The sequence below is a fragment of the Anarrhichthys ocellatus genome, unplaced genomic scaffold (genome assembly GCF_004355925.1).
Source record: "Anarrhichthys ocellatus isolate YVR2014 unplaced genomic scaffold, GSC_Weel_1.0 scaffold17, whole genome shotgun sequence".
NCBI classification, from domain to species: Eukaryota; Metazoa; Chordata; class Actinopteri; order Perciformes; family Anarhichadidae; genus Anarrhichthys; species Anarrhichthys ocellatus.
Window position 1 is genome coordinate 4,065,596 of NW_022280047.1, and position 20,415 is coordinate 4,086,010.

At 46.6% G+C, this 20,415-nt stretch overlaps 3 protein-coding genes across 5 annotated transcripts in view; 1 reads left to right on the top strand and 2 right to left on the bottom strand.

Moving 5' to 3' along the window:
- The window catches only part of LOC116388368 (zinc finger SWIM domain-containing protein 6), a 46,374-nt gene extending 42,621 nt beyond the window's left edge, over positions 1 to 3,753 (bottom strand). The window contains exon 1 of one of the 3 annotated variants that reach the window (XM_031856144.1): positions 3,068 to 3,753. In XM_031856144.1, coding sequence (XP_031712004.1) covers positions 3,068 to 3,500 — 433 coding nt within the window. In that variant the 5' untranslated portion in view covers positions 3,501 to 3,753. The remainder of the gene's footprint in view (positions 1 to 3,067) is intronic. The other 2 variants (XM_031856145.1, XM_031856143.1) reach the window with 2 other exon arrangements.
- Positions 3,754 to 5,830: 2,077 nt separating this feature from the next.
- Positions 5,831 to 8,310, top strand: smim15 (small integral membrane protein 15). Its single transcript, XM_031856147.1, has 2 exons — positions 5,831 to 5,933; positions 7,173 to 8,310. Exon 2 carries the CDS (start codon positions 7,204 to 7,206, stop codon positions 7,426 to 7,428), a length of 225 nt encoding a protein of 74 aa, XP_031712007.1. The 5' UTR covers positions 5,831 to 5,933; positions 7,173 to 7,203; the 3' UTR covers positions 7,429 to 8,310.
- Positions 6,264 to 20,415, bottom strand: part of ndufaf2 (NADH:ubiquinone oxidoreductase complex assembly factor 2) — a 16,509-nt gene continuing 2,357 nt past the window's right edge. The window contains exons 2-4 of the mRNA XM_031856146.1: positions 12,757 to 12,846; positions 11,699 to 11,739; positions 6,264 to 9,586 (exon numbers count right to left, since the gene is read on the bottom strand). Of these exons, the coding sequence (XP_031712006.1) occupies positions 9,350 to 9,586; positions 11,699 to 11,739; positions 12,757 to 12,846 (368 nt within the window). The 3' untranslated portion in view covers positions 6,264 to 9,349. The remainder of the gene's footprint in view (positions 9,587 to 11,698; positions 11,740 to 12,756; positions 12,847 to 20,415) is intronic.

Sequence of the window (20,415 nt, forward strand, 5' to 3'; positions counted from 1 at the left end):
TGGGGGGCGAAGGGTCAAAAGGGGGAGGAGCGGAGGACAGGACATGTCGTACATGAATGAGAGAAGAGGGGATGAACTTGACCCAGACTGGAGGACTGAAACAGGCGGGTAATGAAGTGCAAACATGCTTTGTCATGCCATGTTAGAGTCATAGGATTAGGGTTCTATAATTAGAGGACGGGGCACCATAATACTAGCCTTCCTTTCAGCGTGATGAGCTGCCAAGTCTAAATTGCACTAAGGGGGCCGGAGAACAGATGCTGCGATCAGAGCAGGGCAGCTCTGGAGGTTTTCGTCGCCGATACATGACGCTCAGTTACGGCGCGGCCTGATGGACGAGCTAAAGAAGACGTATTGATGTTTCTGTGATCGGCTCATGACAATGTCAAATTTCAAGACAGGCGGCGGTTGTTATGCAAGTACGTGTGCATATTTCATTATATTCATCTGCCGTCCTGGACGTATTATGACACACAGGGCCTTTTCATACAGGTTGAGGTCAGGTATGTGTTCCGCTATCTGCTCAGCAGCTGACAAATTCATCACGGATTCGACAGTAGAAAAGGAGCGCAAGAGGGCTGGATGCCGGGTTTGTTATAACACTGCTGTAACAGGAGGAGCAGCGGACTGCTGGATAACACTCGCATTCGTATATGAATATTTATCTCGGAGGCTGGCATCGGAACAGATGAGCTCGCATGGGAGGAAGAACAACCCATCCATCTCACTCTCTCCCATTCTCTGCGCTTCATTCTTTACTTTCAGACATACCCTTCTCTTGCAATCACCATTTCAATGCCTCTTTCCTCTTTTGCATGTTCCACCCACTTTTTCCCTCTAGGCTTCCCTTCTTTTTCTTGATATCACCCGATCTATTGCTCTTCCCCTTAAACGCCCCCCCCCCACTATCCATTCCCTCTGCAGCACTGATATATAGAAAGAGAAGGAGGGGGGGAGAAAAAAAAAGGAAAAAGCGTGTGATTAATGTCTTTGAGAAAAAGATAAATAATCACAGGAGACTGGGGGCTGGTAGTTGGCCTTAGGGGAGTAAATATGGAGAGTTTTATAGCTGCTCACTTGGGAGAGAGAGGGAGGTGGAGGAGATGAGAGGGGGAGGAAAGGAATACAGCGACAGCAGATCCATTCAAGTATATTAGCTTTCCCCCCCATACACAATAACCTCAGCATCTATTCTATTGCTCTACTCTCTTTCATCATCAACACTGAATGCCATCCCACTGACAGTACACGCACACACACCAGACGCCACACAAAGCCAATGCACGCTTGTGTGCACACACAAACACACCCTCACAACCACCCTGCACTTTTTTTTTTTCCCAGGCCAGACCTACTGTATGCGTTTGATGGGGCCAATACATGTGGTGTGTGATGTGGCTGACAGCCCCCCTCCCATGCTGCCCTGCTTTTAAGCCCTCATCCTCCAGTGGCTGCCTGTCCCCTGGAGTAGATTACATCTTTTATTTATCATTTTTTTCCTCTTCCTTGGCTTTATTTTCCACAGCCCCCAAAAAAAAGAAGAAGAAGAAGAAAAAAATTCTGCGGCGAAAATTGCAATCAGCATAACATGCCCTCCTCCTCCTGCTGTGTACTCGCCTGTCATCCTCCTCTCTCTGTGAGCATGCAGGATGAGACTGACAGCCCGTGCAGACGAAGACACACACACACACACGCACACACAGATGCATGCACAATCCCCCTCTGTGTTTATCAAACCCCCACAGATAATCTTTTCTCTCTCACTCTCTCTCTCTCTCTCTCTCTCTCTCACACACACAAAAACAAATGCATGGCCAAAGAAAATGACCCCCATTCCCCTCTTTGTTACTATTTCGGACTATATTCTCCAAATCACACACTTACGCGAAACTCCTCACTGACGCCGTACACTATTTTACCCTGTGCTGAGTGTTCAGCAACCCTCAAGCCCCAAAAGAGAGTGAGCACATAAATGAGTCTAATGCTGGGGAATCTGGTAAACAGGCCAGAGAGGGAGGGAGAGCTGCCTGCCTGTCTGTCTGTCTGTCTGCTCCATGGCTACTATTGTGCACTGCACATTCTCCAAGCCCACAAGAGCTGAAGCCATCTCCACACAGATTCTTTGGAGGGATAGTAAGCCAAGAAGTGAGAGAGGGAGCAAGGGGAGAGAGAGAGAGATAGAGAGGGTGAGGGAGGGAGGGAGGGAGGAGGAGGAAGAAGATCATGCATAAAATCTTGTTTGCAGAATGCATTAAGATTCAGATGAACTGGGGAGGGTAATGGGATTAGAATCCTGAACCGTTTCCAAGGGTGGGGAGACGGATTGACAGCTGAGTCTATTGCACTGACGATTGCAGTGAAATATTGTGGCTCTGTCAAAGGCAGCCAGCCAGCCAGCCAGGCAGGGAGGAAGGCAGGCAGGCAGGCAGGCAGGCAGGCGGGTTTGCTGAGCCTACAGCACCTCTGTTTACTCCGAGATTTACCAAAAAAATAATGCAGCAGACAGGGGGAAAAAATGTGTCTTTGCCTTTACCAGCTGCATATAGCCTGGGCTTTGACTGAATATTGGGAAGGAAAACAGAAACAAAAAGCTTCAGTCGGTCTCACAAAAGGTGTTTGGCAAACAAAATAGAAGCACTGTGGCTTTAAATCACCGTCCCTCCCACCCTTTCTAAATATCGTCTATTTAGCCAGCGGTGAAAAGATATAGGGGGCTTTTGTCTGCGTACCCATTGGTGGGGGCATGGAGAGCTGGAAAGACATAAAAATAGGAACAAAGTGCTAAGCTTCCAATTGGGATGGCTCTGGGCAATTCAATGCGCGCAGCTCAGTGGGCGAAAACAGGGGAGAAGTGGGCTACTATTACGGGCTCGTCTGAAAATAGGCTATTCTCACACAAGCTGAAAGACTGGCGTGGAAATACCCTGCATTGTTTATAACACACAACGCTATAAGGCTAACACAAGCCCTCTAAAAGTGTGGCACGGTTCCATGGGAAAAAGGCAAACAGTGCGAGTTATTGCTTATTGTAGGCGGTTTTCCTGCCTTTCTGTAACGGTCCACTCACCGACTTGCAATACGTTGTCCACCCAGCCACCCTCCAGCAGAGTGACACCCCGTAGGAAAGGCAGCTGGGTCTCGTCATTATTGTCCCCGCTAGTTCCACTTTCCTCTCCTCCGGCGTTGAAAGAGGAGTACATACAGATCTCCTTCTCGCTCCTCGGGAACGACCAGTATACGATCCTCCGCTGGACGGGTTCCGGGATCCTCTCGAAGCGCTCCTCCACCCTCTGGAACGGCCACTTCTCCGCGACTCTGCGCGCCGCGATGTCGAGCAACGACTCGGGGTTGTGCGTTTTTCCGTTCCCCGACCCTCCCGGAGCGGACCCCGCGCCGCCACACAGGACTCCTCCAGCCCGCTGCCCCTGCCTGCACGCCGGGTTGTAGCCGGGCCTGCAGCAGAGCCGCTTGGCTGGGGGCTGCTGGACTCGCTCGGCCATGATCGCACCGCTTCCAACCTGAAGCGCAGTTCCTCTCCGATCATATAAACGGGATAAGGAAGAGAAAAGGGCAATCTCGCACCGATTGTTTGCCGTACATGGAGAGGCTGCCCTTATTTGGGAAAGAGAGGCGGCGCTTGCGAGTTCCGTGAAGTCCTTTGTGTTGTCAAAGTAACCGGGATGGGCGGGATCCTGGAGCGCTGCCAGCGCACGAGTGGCGCTATAAAAGGAACTGGAGGCGGAATTCCCGAACGTCGGCAAATCCTTTGTGAAGCCGTTCGGGAGCGCGAGGGCGGAGCCCCGGCGGCCGACGGCCTTTGAAGTTTCCTCCTTATTTGAGTTTAAAGGCGGGGACTTAATCCAGGGGCGGTCTCGCAGTTTCCCACAGGGGTAAAAGGGGGCAAGAAAGCGGACTTTTTTTTTTCTTTCCTTTGGAGCCTGTGCTACCACCCCGGGCTCCAGCTTCTTCAAAAACAACGTGATGGTTGTTTTCGAGGCTTAAGTCCAAAGGACTCTCAGCTGTCAGAGACAGAAAGGGCGTGGGAGGAGGAACATGAAGATATGGAGCTGGACATGCTTGTCCTCTGGAGCCACTAATCAGTCATTTTGGTCAGCTGTCTGGCATCGGTTAACTATGCTGCCGCCTATGGACAATTAATCACTAACACTTTGAAAAACAAGCTCGCTCTCTCTCTCTCTCTCTCTCTCTCTCTCTCTCTCTCTCTCGCACACACACACACACACACACTGACCATTTAGACCTTATCTTAAGTTTAAAGGAGCGCTCCTCTGAGCTTTACACATGAAGATTAGTATAAATGCAAAGCACCCTGGTGATGCCATCATGGATCATCTTGGATTGCTTACAATAACATTTTAAACTGAAAAGTCACGCTCTCTGCTCTACACCAGCAGTTGAGTCTATCAATAGAAAAAAATTCAAATGATGTTGGAAATTCCACAATGTCTGGCCAGACTTGTGAATTTTCTTGTAATCATTATGACACACACCACTAGGAGCTGGTTTTACTATTGTGGTGCAGTCATTTTATGGTCCTGCTTCCTGTCTGTTGTTAATGCTAGTTGAATAGCTGCGTCATGAAAAGGGGGCCCACTTCTGTCGGAGAAAAATAGTCATTGGGTTTAGGGTGCGGCTGCATTGCCCACCCCCTGGGTTCTCCCTGCCTAGTGAGACATGTAACAGAAGCTAATGATTATAAGCATATAACCAAAAAAAACACCAGATTGGAGATGTGTTTTTAGATTGTCTATTAAAACTTGGCCACGAACTATGCTGGCAAACCAGAAAGTGTGTTTGCAATGTGTTTGTCCTCTACATGTGTTCGCAGCTGCCCCGCTCCTTCCACTGTGAGTATATCTAAAAGGCTGGCCTTTGAACTGCTCTGAAAGTGATCCATGTTGTATGGACAGAGCAGATGTGGCCTAACCTGATTTGGTTTCAATACTTCCCCACAGGAAGTTCACAAAGCCAGCAGGTCCGTTTTTGTTATGTTAGCCATTTTTCCCAGAGGGCCAATGGAGCCTTTTTCTTTTCTTTTTTTTTTGTTACACATCTATTGCTTTTTCATTTGCTTTATTCTTCAGACAGAGCAGTTCCATACATGACCAGAAGTTTCAACAGCTAGCCTATATGTCATCTGATTCTATGTCTAGTATCAGAGTCCGCCACATTGTGTTTTGTATTGTTAATCTGTATCCAATATTTTACAATAATCACTGTCCAGCAGACATCGTTTTGGAGGATGTTCATGATGGAAAAACACACACACACACACCCACACACACCCACACCCACACACGCACACATTCTTTCTATAGGGAACCCTGGCAGACCAGAGAGCTATACCCACACTTTTACTTTTATAAACTGATCATAATCCAACACATTCCTTCCTCTCAGAGACACAACATTTTACTTATTTTCACTGACATTCACATTTGAAACTCTGCACCCTCGATAAATAAGACATTCTCAAATGCTTTGATTCCACAGTAATTAAGCATATGGCTCACCCTTGCAAAGTTCTTTTTAACTCACATTTGACCACTTATTCATGTTCCTAAAATTATTTAACAATAAAAGAACAACAACAATAAAATAGTGTTATGACCATCCTGCTGCTTTCATTCACTCTTCTATAACACTGTACAGGTACCCAATTTCTATGGAATAGCTTGCAATAGTATAGCCAAAGCACCGCATTAACTACTGCATCATTTTTATACCCTGTATTTTGATCATCTATAAATCCATTTGCTAAGCCTAAAGGACTACATGTCCCATCTTTCCAGGAACGCGTCATATCCAATCACGAGCTGGGAGTCGGACCACGTCAGCTAACGGTACACTTCCTGGAATAGGGAGGAGCTGGTACTTATTATCGTGGATATAAACATCATCTCTGCACATTGGTAAGTTTATTTTGTATTTAGTTTGTTTTCGGCACCACTTGATTATGAAATGTACAGATTCGTTGTTTCGTCACGTTCATATGCATTGTGGTTACGCCTTTAGCCGATTGTCAGTGCTCTAAAGTTAGGCCGTTATGGATGGGCGGGGGTTAGCTTGCTTAGCTAACGTTAGTACAAAATGTAAATCTATCATCTGTGGCTCATATATTTAGATCTAATCCTAGTGGCAGACAAGGTAAATGTGTCACATAAGCCTGTGTGTATGAGGCTGTTGCCAGAGTAAATCGTTTATAACTGTTTTCAGAATGTAGCTAACTGATGCTAGCTTCGACTCGGGTTGATGCTAGTTAGCCAGTAGCTTGTGATCGTTAGCAATTTGCGAGGGACTGTCAAGTCGGTGCGCTCAACAAGTAGCAATAATCTACAATAACTGGCTTTATACAACCATAGTGATGTCTTAATGTATCATGACAGTGATGCCAGTCGGTAACATTGTGACAAAGATGGTCCATGGCGTGATAACATGTTTCAAAATGTAATGTAAGCTTCCTATGTTGACCCCAGAGAATTGGGAATTAGCTAGCTAACGTTACAGCTAACATTACAGCTAACGGTAGTTGACATACAGGGCCAGTTTATATTTCTTTGTGACTAAAGACTTTATTTAATATCCTTAATTTCAGTAGTCAATATTGTGAGAACATTTACTAAGTCAGGGGTGTTTTGTCAGTGTCGTATGTAGTAACGTTAACAAACTATTATAATGTATGTATCATTTTATTTCATCCGTCGAAGATGTATCATTAACGATTGACGAAAAACTCTGAATATAGTTACGTTGAGTCCAATTACCCTTGATTCAGCAGTATTTGAGATTTTATGACTTTATTGACTAAATAACCACTACTACTATTTCACATTATGTGCCTTAACCATTACGCCACCAGGAAGCCCCAAAATATTGCCTGTATATAGTGCTTTATTCTCTTGCATCAATGTGAGAAAGTACCATTGTCAACTATTCAAATTGCTGCTTAGCCTGACCGGTTATATATCTGGTGTAATGCTAGCACTAACCACAGTTTTAAAGAACCAGATGTAGCTTTGTCATCTTGCTTTTTTTTATGCACCCAGCAGTCCAAAACCAATAAATCTTTGCTTGTTGTTATATATGTGTTTTTTCCACAAATCACTCTGCCTTGATTATTCACCGCTTTCTCCCCTGGTACCCTTTCTCAGGTTTGTTTAAGCCTCATTGTTGCCGACCAGGATGATTGACGTTCGGGCATGGGCAGAGTATGTGGTGGAATGGGCTGCCAAAGACCCCTACGGTTTCCTCACCACTGTCATCCTGGCTCTCACACCTCTCTTCATTGCCAGTGCACTGCTGTCCTGGAAACTGGCCAAAATGATTGAGGCACGTGACCGGGAACAGAAGAAAAAGCAGAAACGTCAGGAAAACATAGCCAAGGCCAAGAGGACCAAGAAAGACTAAGCCTGTGGGTAGAATGAGGGCATACCAAAAAAAAGAGGAGGAGCAACCACCACGCTCACAGTCCTCCTTATTCCAATAATGACATGGTGCCCTTCGTTGTCCCAGCCCTGCTGTCAGCACTGGGCCACTACGCCTCATATCCAGGGTAGGAGTCTGGCCCCGCGGGCCTAACAGTGCTGAGACGAACAATACTGCCTGAAGGAGGCTCATCCCAGTGGGACTTTGGTCAGCTAGAGCACAGTGGTCCTCTGTATGATGTTATTGTACAGGAATCCACTGATAATATTGTGTAGCTGTTGAAACACCTTGCATTCCATTGTTAGCGTCCGTGTTCTGCTGAATTGACGATTTAATGAGCATACTGGAACTTTTCCCCAAAATATCCCAAATACTTAACTTTTTAATCAATAAAGTTTTCATGGTTGATAAGAAAATCTAATTTCCTCTTTGTGCATTTAATATTGGACTCTGGAGTGCTTTTACTTTTAAAGTATTCATCCCCTAATGTTTAATTGTACCAGAGTGCATTTAACTGGGCTTTCATGTGCTGGTGGTCAAAAAAAGACAAACAAAACAATTCTCTACAAATGTGGAGCAGCCAGTTGTCTTTAGAAGCAGCATAAGTTACAAGAACTTACCAGTGATAAGTGAATTTAGGTTGAATACCCACTGCTGGTTATTAAGTTATGTAACAGCTGTAAAAGGTGCCTTTATTAAATATAGACTTGAAAGGAGAGAACCAGGATTGTTTTGGGCAGGTTTTGTTATTCAGAATATTTAGTATTTTTTTCTATACTGTATGCTCTAAATTTAGATATATTTGCAAAGATATGTGTTCAATTTGGTAGTCGTCTTTGTTTTATTAAAAACAAATTACACTCACTGTGACTCAGTGTAAATTAAAACAAAGTCCAGTGAGGTGGATACTTTTATAGGTACTGTGATTCTTGTGAAGAAGCAGTGTAGACGGATCATTCTAAGTAGACGGATGGACCTGCACACATTTCTTCATATTTCTCTTGAAATTGTATTTCTCCCTGGGTTCAGATGATTTAGACAATCATATTGAGTTGGGAGACTGTTTTCATCTCCAGGATCCTAGTTTATGCTGCTTTTTTTTTAAGCCCTACTGAACTTTCTCCAGCAACTCTGTGACCAACATGCACTCTGATCTCAAGTGAAAGGACTTCTTACTGGGGATCAATATACCGTAACATTATTCAGTCCTTTGACCACAATAACCTGTGGTAATGAATTACCACAGTATTTAATGCTAGTATGGTTTCATGGCACCATCCTCCTGGTCTCAGCTGACGTCAATGAGTTCAATTTAGAATCAACCGTGATCTTATCTACGTTATTCCCACAGGTTTAAACATGCTTTTCCACGTGCTCCCTCAACAAGTAATGCTTTTCAATCTTTACAATGTCAAATGTTGCTCACTGAGGGATATTTAAAGCAACTGCACAATTTCTCTGGTTCAGTTTACTGGTGAGGAGTAAATGGCAATTTCATTAAAATAGTTACAATTTATTGGAAAATGTACAATATCCCTTACACACTATAGTAGTTGGTGAACTCCTTGACTACTGAAAGTACGACCATTTCAGTTGTGGTCCCGTACAGTCGGCTTCAAGATGAGCGATGCTTATTGTCTTGTCTTATATACAATATACAGAGCGGGACTAGAAAAATGGAAACGCGTATATAATGTAATACAGGCCAATAAAACAGCCTTGAAATAAATACTTCCTCCGTGAAACAGAGAGGAGTTGATCAAACTGGTCATCTCAGAAGTTCTCGTTTCTCACCTGAAAGTGAATTTTAGTTTCACACAGGAAGTATTTATTGTTGCAGGGTTTTTTTCGATTGGATTGTATCAAACATCACAGCGGGCTCAGTGCATGTGGATGTCTCAGTCTATTTCTTGGGCAGCCAGGAGCCGGGCTGGAAGGTGTTTGCAGTGGTGGTGGGGTCTTCGCTGATCTCCTGCTTGCCGAAGCCGGCGGTGGATGCGTGGCCCTTCGCCACAGTCTTTGCCAAAGTCGCCACCAGACCTTCCTCATACTCCTGAGCCTGGAGGGCCAGATCTTTCTCCTCCACCGCCTTGGCCTTCAGTTTGATGTTCTCCCTGTAAGACTCATTCTTCAGCAGCTCCTATAAAAAAAACACACAGGTGGATGTACAGCACATGCATATTCAAGGTTTTCTGCAGTGGTAACCAAATTAAATTTAATACATCATAGAATGCAATTGACATTTTTTTTTTTCATGGCCACGCCTGTCAAAGAATGATGGAAAACCAGGAGGGATAATGTGGCCTAGAATTATTTATTAAGTATATGAAGTTATTGAACATTTTTTTGTCAGCGCTTCCCGGCTATATAACAAGAATTCCTCGTAATAGGATCAGTTTACGTGACCTGGACCCAGATAAGCGGCAGAGGATTAATTAAGCGATTAAAATGCATTGATTTAAGTTTTTGCTGAAATCAACACTCAGCGCATTATGAATCGATGAGCTTCCTACCCGCTGTCCTGTTTGCTACAGGTTTGATGCCGCTGACTGAAACTCCTCCTCCTGCAATCCACCGTCACAACTAACCCACTTGTAGATTATAGATGTATGAAGCCTCCATATAGCCCGCAGCCATATGCATTGTTCATGTTGCCATCTACGACAGATATTCAAGACCCTTGTAAACAAATTCAAGGCTTTCTATTGCCTTACTTTTTGAGGGATCTGGATTCTTGCAGATACCCTGATATGGCATGTTATAGCCTGTGACACCATGTATAAATGCTGGTCTTTAGGGGTGGGTGATGTGGATAAAATCCCCCATCATGGTATATGTAGTTTTTGTATTTATTTTGAGTATAACGATACATTTCAAGGTACTTTCGCGCCATATCGCCCACCCCTACCAGACGTCATCTACAAAGGTCTGTGGTGTTGGCAATGTTGGGGTGGCGGTTTCTTGAAGATGTGAGAGAGTGGAGTGTGACTACAAGATCACTTGTTGGACCCTCCAAACTGTCCTGCAAAACCAAACCAGTGCTAACTTTCCCTCCTTCCATCAACTAACTCTGAAAGGCACAAAAAGTCAACTGCTCACCGGTCAAAACAGAAGAGTCCCGAAGTCGCACTGGGAAGCTTCCAGGAACAAATGTGTCCGTCTGTGTATGAGGTATTAACTCAAAAAAAGTACCAACGGGTTCAGTTAAACTAAACTGTTTAAAAATGTAGCGCTTGGAAAGGATCGGTAAACCAACGTGACAGGAGGCAATAAAAAAAACAGCCATTGCAGCTCATGGAAACATTTAGAACCCGAACATGCTGTAGTTCACCAGTGGAATAGTTACCCACTTGAGCCACAGCTAGTGTCCAGTGATGTGAGCCTCTCCCTAGCATGAGAAGCCAAAAAGGAAGGGGGGGGGGGGGACTGGGCATAATGCTGTTGTGTTCTGGCAGAACTGAAGGAGTGGAAAAGAGAGGGGCGAGCCGTGGCCAAAAAGCCCCGCTTTGGGGAGGGAGACAAACATACTGAGCTGCTTTTCCAGCCTGTTAATGACAGGATTTAATCCAATCAATTTATGTCGGCTTGGACCGGGAAGAGAGAGAGCGTGACAAGGGGTAGGGTAATGTGCTGGGAGTGAAGCCTTGGCCACATCAACACTGTCCAGCTGTCGGTGGCAGCTATTGGGCAGACGCAAGGCAGAAAATTGGAAGAGAATGTTCTGGCAATGGAGGCAGGGGATGGCATTGGCCACTGGCAGGGAGAGAGGACAGACAGATAGAAGGAGTGCCTGGGTATTGGCCTTCCAAGGGATTTCCTATAGACCCACATTTCGCCAGCCAAATAATTTCCAGCATTCTCGCATTTAAAGAGCAATAAACCCAGTGAGAGGTACACGAGGGGGGGGGGGGGGAACTGCTCTCACTTCACCGTTCCTATCTTGGAGACTGCCAGAAATAAAACACAAAAAAGCCGAAATGCAGGCTTTTTGCTGGAAAAAAAAGAAAAGAAAGTAAACTAGGACATGGTGTCAGTGAGCCCCTTGTTCAGAGGCTGTCTTTGCTCTCCGCCTCGCCATCAATGCACTTCAGCTGCTGTTTATTTTAACACCTGTCCCCCAAAGTTCCTGGATTCAGTTCGAAACGGTAAGATAAAAACAAATCAAAGCCTTTCCTTGCTTCTTTCCCTCCCTTGTAACCAGCCCCCCAGAGTCCAACCATCAGCACAGCGGGGAGGCTGAGGGGAGACGTACCTTGGCGGAGGGGGGCTCCTTCCGTCTGCCTCGGATCCAAGCTGGAGAGGAGGAAGAGGAGGAGAGATGAGGAAAAAGAAAGGAAAAAAAAAAAGAAGAGTGAGAACACCCACATAAACATATGCTGCACAAACAAAACCTGCAGTCATATTTCAAGGCTGCAGCTATAGCATCACTGGAGTTTCGGGGCACTACAGTAACGCGGTGCATAACCAAGCTAGTTGAGGGGGGGGGAAATGTAGCCGGGGTTTTCACTTTGTTTAGTTTCATTTCACTTAGCGAACCATGGGGAAACCTGCAGAATGGTAAAAGTTATACACATGATAAGCTCAACACACCAGTGCTGCTTTAGTGGAGGCAGAGCGGGGCCGCTGAGCGCCGTGTCTCAGAAGAGGCAGTGTGAATCGACTCTGATCTTTGGATTTGAAAGTACACACTCTGTCATTCTCCATCAGTAGCTCTGTCCTCTCTCCTCCTGAGTAGAACTGTGTCTGTCTTCTTTTTTTTTTCCTTTTTAAGGAGCTCTATTTTGGCTGAGCTGGCTGCACAGCAGAGCAGGTTAAAGGGAGGCAGAGAGAGAGAGAGAGAGAGAGAGAGAGAGAGAGAGAGAGAGAGAGATTTTCTAACTCTTCCTCCAGCTAGCGCAGGGATTCTGGGCCTCTTTTATCCCTCTCTTATTTGCATCCTGATGAAAATGCATGAGGGATGGGGCGAAGCAGGATGAGGGGTTTAAGGTGGATAAAGCCCGTCTGAACAGTTTGTATCCAGTTGTAAGAAATTTGAAACACTATTTCATGACACGGTTGTATAACACCAGCAGAAGGCGTCTTTGATAAACTCATGAATACGCTTTTCCCTACCCCCATCTCACTGTATGCAACCAAAACAAAAAAGAATCAATGGATTAGCCGAGGCCCCAATAGATGCAGCCATGAATCTGTTATTCCATGTATTTTGTGCAGCACTTTGTGTACCGTGCTGGGCCGCTCTGCAGTTAACATTTATCCGTGTTAGTGATAGTTAAAGCACGTGACAGTGATGCTGTGGTCCAGACTTACCGTCCCACTCCATCGGTATGCTGCCCTCGATGTACTCATATTCTGTAGGATTGGCTGCCTCTACCATCCGCTTGGCACGAACGAGCCTGCCTGGAAAACCACAAAAATAAATGAAAAAAAAGTAGAGAAAGAGGGGAGCAAGAGATGCTCAACGGCGGTGCATACGAAACGCAACGGAACACAAACAAACACAAAGAGGCGCGGGCACAAGGCTCTCCGTCTCCTGCTCGCACAGACACACGCGAGATGCAGACAGACGCACAGACACGCAAATACACAGAGGAATGACAGCACTGTGACAGGCCATGGATGATTACCTCGCGGCCCTCGGGCCCTTCTCCTCAGATCTCGCTGAGTGGCTCCAAATCTGGGCTAAGCCTTTATGCAAATCAGCCTTCCCTTTAACCCAACCAACCACAGCCCCCCTCACTCGCAGGCTCTTCCAATCGCGGCGCTCCGGCTAACAATGCCCTCCAAAAATCAACATCAAGCCGAGCCGGAGACAAAAGAGGTCAGATATCACAGAGAACAGGAGAGGCACGAGCCGCGTGGAATATTAAGTGCTCCTCTCCCTATCTGTATACAGCACGACGCTCGCTAGCAGCAAGGCCACCGCCAATTATTTTTGGTCGAATCTGCTGATTAGACAAGTTCGGCTGGCACGCAATGACATGGAGACGGAGGTAGATGGGACAGGGGGAATGGGGGGGGGGACAATGTAGAGACATAGAGACAGAATAAGGGGGAGCGAGAGAATTAAGAAAGAGCCAGTTGCGTTGTGTCTTTATACAGTGTTCTCTACTAACAAGTGTTTCCATAGTCTCTCCTCGCAGGTAGCCGGATGTCCGTGCATCGCTCCCATCCCTCGAAGAAATGATGAGGCAAGGAAGGAGGGGGTAGAAGGAGGGAGGGGGAGAGAGAGAGAGAGAGAGAGAGAGAGGGAGTGATGATGCATGGCAAACATGGCTCGGAGAAGAGAAATGGATGGGCAAGGAAAACAACACGCTCCAAAACACAGACAATCTGTCAGGATTCCATCACCGTTTCTCTGCAGCTGACTGGACATGGACAAATGGAGGCAACCACCTCCATGCACACGGCAGACTGATGGCCTTAATGTTTGCTTCAGCCATAACAGATAGCCGTGGCGCTGGGATGGATGAAGGATGGCACTCAAAAGTGGCTGAGTCAGCGTGTGCGCGCGGGAAGGCCGCGCTTGCTCGTGCCTTCTTCCCAAAAGTTGATCTGTTTTCTCCCCCCCGTGAAGACAAAAACGTTTGTTCACGCATGTGCTGCTCTGTGATTACGCCCTATGAGCAGGATTCCTTCCCATACTTTATCCAGCCTATATAGTAATCAGGTCAGCTAATTAGGCTATTGCTTTGGTTTCTGCGTTGGCTCCCACTAGATTGTCACTATAGGGCTTCACAGGCTCCAGCTCTGCAGCTCCAGTTTTCTTATATCCAGGTCTGACAAAAAAACACTGCGTCCTGTCACCTTATCCGCGACGCTGGCCCGGCATCGTGTAAAACACATCCTGTGATCCCCACATGTGTTTACACGTGTGCCTTAAAAGGCCTTCTGAGAAACGATTTTCTTTGAAAAGCCCCCCCCCCCCCATGGTAGCAGAACAAAAATAACTGCCAGCAAACAAAAGGCTGCATTCTCCAGGCAATACTCACAAATACGTTTAACAGGTATGCTAATTATAAGACAGATCCTATCCGTGTTTGCATTGGCGGGGGAGGCAACAGACGGAAATGGTACAATTATGATACAGTCTCCAAAAGCAATGTGCTTAACTACAGCTAATGCCTAACTAATAAGCATAAAGAGAGGCACCCACTTTTTCCTGTCTCTATCTCTCCGCTAGGTTGTACCCCCCCCCCCTCTCGACCACACTCTAACATGGCTCTCCTCTTGTCTTGTTGCTTTTTCAGCATGACTAAACCCCTTCCACCATGGCTTTTATCCCTGGATTTGAATAACAAATACAGTATGTACATATATTTATGAAACACGGCTGATCCTCCCACCACACACACATTGGGAGGAGGCTTGTCGGTCTGATTGGGGGGGGGGGGGGGATCTCGCTCTCTAGGTAATCTCTGAGCTGGGACAACTGCAGAACAACACATAGGCCAAGGCCACGAACCGTACCGCTCTACAAATATAACTACAAAAGTTCAAAAGGAACGCACCACTTCTTCCCAATCGCATTATCTCACATGAGCTGGGACAGATGAACAATAAAACAAGCAACATACATTACTTGTGGACGTTGGTGTTATTGAAGAATGGATTTACTGCGTATAGGCCTACTCCTCACGTAACGTAGCATAACACAATTGGCCTGGCACATTGTTTGCATAGTGAATTCTGAGCTCAGGGGGCCGCCTGCAACAGCAACAATTACTGTCATTACTAATTAATACATTATTTTTTTTACTGTCTTTTTTTTTTTTTTGGCCCAAAGTCTTAAAGTTACTTACTTTGTTTGATCCAGTCAAAAAATAATAATATAAATACAATTTTAAATAATATATATCTATTACAATGATATAAAATGTGCAAAAAGCTAAAAGCTGTAGTACTACTAAATGTTACAGCATGAAAAATACAACCGACTATTTATATATTATTTTTCAAATTGAAATGTTAAAAATAATGAAAAAGGAGGAGTTTATATAGCTGAACGTTTGCTTCTGTCTGCACCCCCCCCCCCCCCCCCCCCCCCCCCCCCCCCCAAAAAAAAATTTGCTTCATTAACAATATTTAACCAGTGAGTTTTGTTGTTTTTTTTACTGGAAAAAATATCAGTCGAGATCCACTGATTATCAATAGAACGAGTAACTGAATTATATAATCCTCTATGTTAGCTTCGTATAGTCTGTACTTTAAGATCTGTCAGGCAGTCAGCAAATTGGGTGTAAGCTATCTTTCTGCTTCACAGTTCAGGCCTCAGAGAGCCAAAGAGAGGGAGAGGGAGAGGGAGAGGGAGAGAGAAGTGGGAGACAGAGAGAGATGTGAAAGGTGTTAGGAGCTCTCGATCTCAGCGGGCCCCTTTGTGACAGGTCTGCCTTCTCATCACTCACTAGGGGAAACCTACTTACCAGTCAAACACACACACACACACACACACACACACAAACAACACACACACACACAAACAACACACACACACTGGCTAGAGAGCAGGCAGATTAACCTGAGGGACAGGAGCGAGGACGCTGCCTCTTACCGTGAAGGACAAACGCAGCACTGCGTTGGAGAGGGGGGAGGGGCCAGCGGCAGGAGGAACGAAATCCCACCGCATAAATATTCATGAGCCATCTCACCTGTCTGAGCGCGACTCATCTGTGAGCCCGGCTGTGAAACCGGGGGGGGAGGAGACGGGCGAGGGGGTTGCCTTGGCAGCCGGGTCGGGAGCCAATCAAACAGCAGGTACGCCTATCCTTCCCGTTCGTTAGAATAAGATGTGATGCGCTGAGGGTTGCTCTTTGAACCCTGAACACACCCCGCTAAACTCCATCACCTGCTTCAACACACACACACACACACACACACACACACACACAACACCCCCGACTTCACACATCAGCTCCTAGGTGAGTGCTGCTGGGGGCGACCTGAGAGGTTTTTCACCTCCACAATGTCATTCTAGAGCACCTTGTGCTGTCTCTCTCTCTCTCTCGCTGTGTGCCTTTCTCCTGCACTCCTGCCTTTGATTACGGAAGCAGATGTCAGGGGAGCGCGCTTCGATCGGCAACATCCGGGTCTACGGAGAGCCCTAAAAACTCAAAGACAGGAACGAAACAGAATGAGCTCTCTGCATTCGACTCCAACGGGTGGACCTACGTCTCATGCTCCTCGTCATCAACCCCGCCGTCTATCCTGCAACAACAACAAAACAAAAAAAAAAACAACACCACGTTCGCTCGTCTCTGAACAGATTGCAAGGCAGACAAAAGCTCCCGCTTGCAACTCGGGCTCTCCCTCTCGATAGACAACAGAGCAGCTTCCTTGGTCTTCACGGCAGTGGTGGTGGACGAGCAGCGAGTTTTAGGCCCGACACTGTGGCGGAACAAAAAGCAGTCTTGAAGCAGCGAGCCCATCAGCCTGCTTTGAGCCTAGTTTATTCCTCTCCAGCAGAGCTGTCTGCTGGAGAGGGACCAGGGACCAATGCCTGCATGGTAATGGACAGCTTTATGAAGATGGAGTGATCCGATAAGCATCAAGGGCAACCAGGTACCAATACCGACACCCTCTCCGTCTCCCTCTCTCTTTTCCCCTGGAAAAAAAATGGAGGGGATGTGTGAGGCCTGTAACCATGGTTACCTATTAGCCCTGAACCTAGTGACGTGGGATGAGGTTTAGAGGGAACAGGCCAGCCGCTGTTTTGCATCGGTTCTGGTGAAAGGAGGAGCTTATAGGCGTAAAGTAGGCCTGCTGCTGCTGCTGCTCGACTTTTTTACTCAGCCCTCATTCTGTTTGTCCCTGTTGCTGTCGATCCCGCTGAGGTTTGAGCGACTCACGGCAGAACAGAGGGGAATAATTCATATAAAAAGCAATAACACGCTGAAAAGAATACTCTTGATTTCCCCCGTGTGTTACTTTTAACTAAACACGGGCGCACTTGAGGGCGGAAGGGACACTTTACCCCCTTCCACTTAAGACCACCCATCCTCTTGAAGTCTGTCCTCTGCCCGACGGGTTATAGAAAAGGGCCACGGCGAGCCAGGAAGTCAGCATCCTTTGTGAGGCTGTGGAGCGTTGTGGACCGCCCCCCTCCTCCCTCCCTCTCCTCTGAGGCCCATACGTGTGATGTCCATACACCAAGCTGTCCACCCCTTTCTATTCACCTCCATCACTCTCATCCAACCCCCTTCCTTTTCCTTCCATTGCACCTTCAGTCCCACCACCACCACACACTCTTCCTCCATTAACCTACCTCCACCTTTCCTCTCTCCCCCTATATCTGTCTGCCTGTTCCACCCACTCATTTCACCCTCTTTCTGCCAGAAACCCTCCTTTCACTTTCACTCTCTCCACTCTTCCCCCTACTCTACAATTTCACCTCGTGTGTCAGCATCCCCCTTGTTCTTTGTCACTCACTTTCTATACCCCACCCTCTGTGAATCTCCCTCGGCCTTATCTCTCCTCCCTTGCTCCTCGCCTTATTTCTCTCTGCCTGTCTGCTTTATTAAAATATTCTGAATTGAATAAGCAGCGGCAGGCTCCGGGAGATGTCTGCTTTTGGGTCGGTCCGTCTGTCAGTCTTTCTAGCTGAGTTTCTGACGGACAAGGAGCCCCGAGGTGTCAAAACATCTCGCTGGCCATCTGACCAGAGAGGGAGACAGAGAGAGAGACAGAGAGAGAGAGAGAGAGAGAGAGAGAGAGAGAGACGAATGCACCGGACAGTGACTCACATCCACGCCAAATGAAAAAAAATAAATCAGATTAATTTGTTGTCTTCCTTCTGTTGGCGTCATCGACCCGCATTGAAATAAAAGTGAGACAGGTGACACATAGATACAGGTCTACTGTAGATATGCAGTGTTTCAACAGACCTGCATGGTTGCTTGATCTACTGATATTGGAGCTGGGCCCATTTGGGATCCTCTACCATAAGAAATAAATGTGCCTGTTTCTCATTTTCGGCATCTATCTTTTTCAAATGCCTTTTTAATGAAGTAGTTAAGCCACTCCATAACGCTCCACCACATGCACATACAAACACACACTTGGCAAACAGTATAAAGCAAGATGAGCTAAACCCACTTGGTTTCCCCTCCTATAATGATTAAACAACCTTCATTTAAACCCCGTGCATTGCAAAGCTGCTGATCAATTAACGTGATTTACTGCGGCGGCCCTGGACATAGCCGCTCCATCGTGAACACCGACTGGGTGTCCTACAGTAGGATAGACCCTCCTTCATCACACCCTGGGGATGACTTGTGGCAGGATAAACAGCCATTTGGACCCTCGTCTCTCTCCGCTGTGACTCTTTCCGTGGAAATATGCGGCTTGAATCAACGCTCTGATGACACACAGCCATCTGTTGTTGTGTTAAGTGTGTTTGGGCATGAAGTGGAGGGAAAACACACAATCGCAGCTTTTTTCTCTTCTTTTTAAAATACAAAGCAGATACAAATGCCGCACACACACACACACACACAGTGTGTAGTTGTTATGCCACACGAGCACACAACCTCAGATGCACACACTAATACAACAACACACACACACACCCCTCCTCTCTCAATCCCCAGAGTCACCCATCCTGAAATAGCAGAACTGAGGCCTTTTCAGTTTTTCACTTCATAGAACAGAGCTGGGGAATCAAATAAATAATAGACAAAGAGAGAGGGATAGTGATAGGACGACAAGTCAATGCATCTTTTCTCTGCAACAGCGTGGCGCACCTCTGAAGAACCTCCGAATCCCTTCCATTCTCCACACAGTGGAGAGGACCAATAGATTAAAACTGCATGGCACACACCGCTAAAATGAATAGCACTAAAAATACATCCTTTTCACCGAGACATGAAAGGAAACTGCCTTTCCCCTGTCCAGTATTGAGCAGCCATTGATTCCGAGACAAAGGCTACACCTCCTCAAAGAGGTAAGAAAAATAGCAATCATACAGGCAATTATTTTCAAATGTGCCTGCAGCGGCCGATAATGTCAGTGCGCCTCTCTTCCTAAATAAAGGGAGGGAAGGCAGGCGTCAAAGCTGCGGGCCCAAAGCTGAAGACGAATGAGCCCATCCCGCAGAATGCCTCGCTTTCATCTGGGCAGCATGACATGGCGCCCCGTGCAGTGTGAGGCAGAGCCGGGCCTGGGGGGACAGACGCGCACAGATAGAGGGGAAGAATATAGATTCTCTATTCAGCTCTATGGAGCCAATACACCAAGGCAAAGGCCTTCTAAAGACCAGTGGCCAGATTGCCAGTGGCTTTTCTCTTGTTGCCCTGGCATAGACAACAATCACTGGCGCTCCACAGCCTATAGCCTGGTTCTCTCTGTGGGGCAGAAGCGCACAGTGGGCCTCTTTAGCTGGACCTTTTCTAAAGACGGAGACAGACATTCTGCTTCTATAGGCGTGTACTTCAGACTCGGGCCTTTTCATTTTGATGTGCAGCAGCAGCATCTGAGGAGAGGGGGGATAGAAAGCACTCTGCTGGGCCCAGCCCTCCACACACACTGCTGAACTATTCTAATGTTGTGAATAGAAATCTTCACCGGACTGGCTTCAAAAAGGAGGAAAAAGAAGAAGAAGAAAAATCCAGAGGCAGCAATGACGGGAGGGGCTAGGGAAGGAAGGGTTAGCCGGAGAAAAAACAAAAGAGGTCAACCAATAGGGAGGAATCTGGCCAGTTGTTAAAGATCAGATGGGACAGAGTCACATGAAGCTTTTATTTTCCTTAATGTCCTCTCATACGTAGCCTGCCACACACGGAATTGCTTACGCCCCAGTTTTCTAAAGCAAACAGACTGAGAGAGGTAGAAGATGGGAGCAGCAAGGCATGGATAAAGGTGGAGAGGGATTGACTGAACACTGGGGATGGACAAATGAATGGAAGAAGTAGGCAGAGAGAGAGAGAGCGAGAGAGAGAGAGAGAGAGAGAGAGAGAGAGAGAGAGAGAGAGAGAG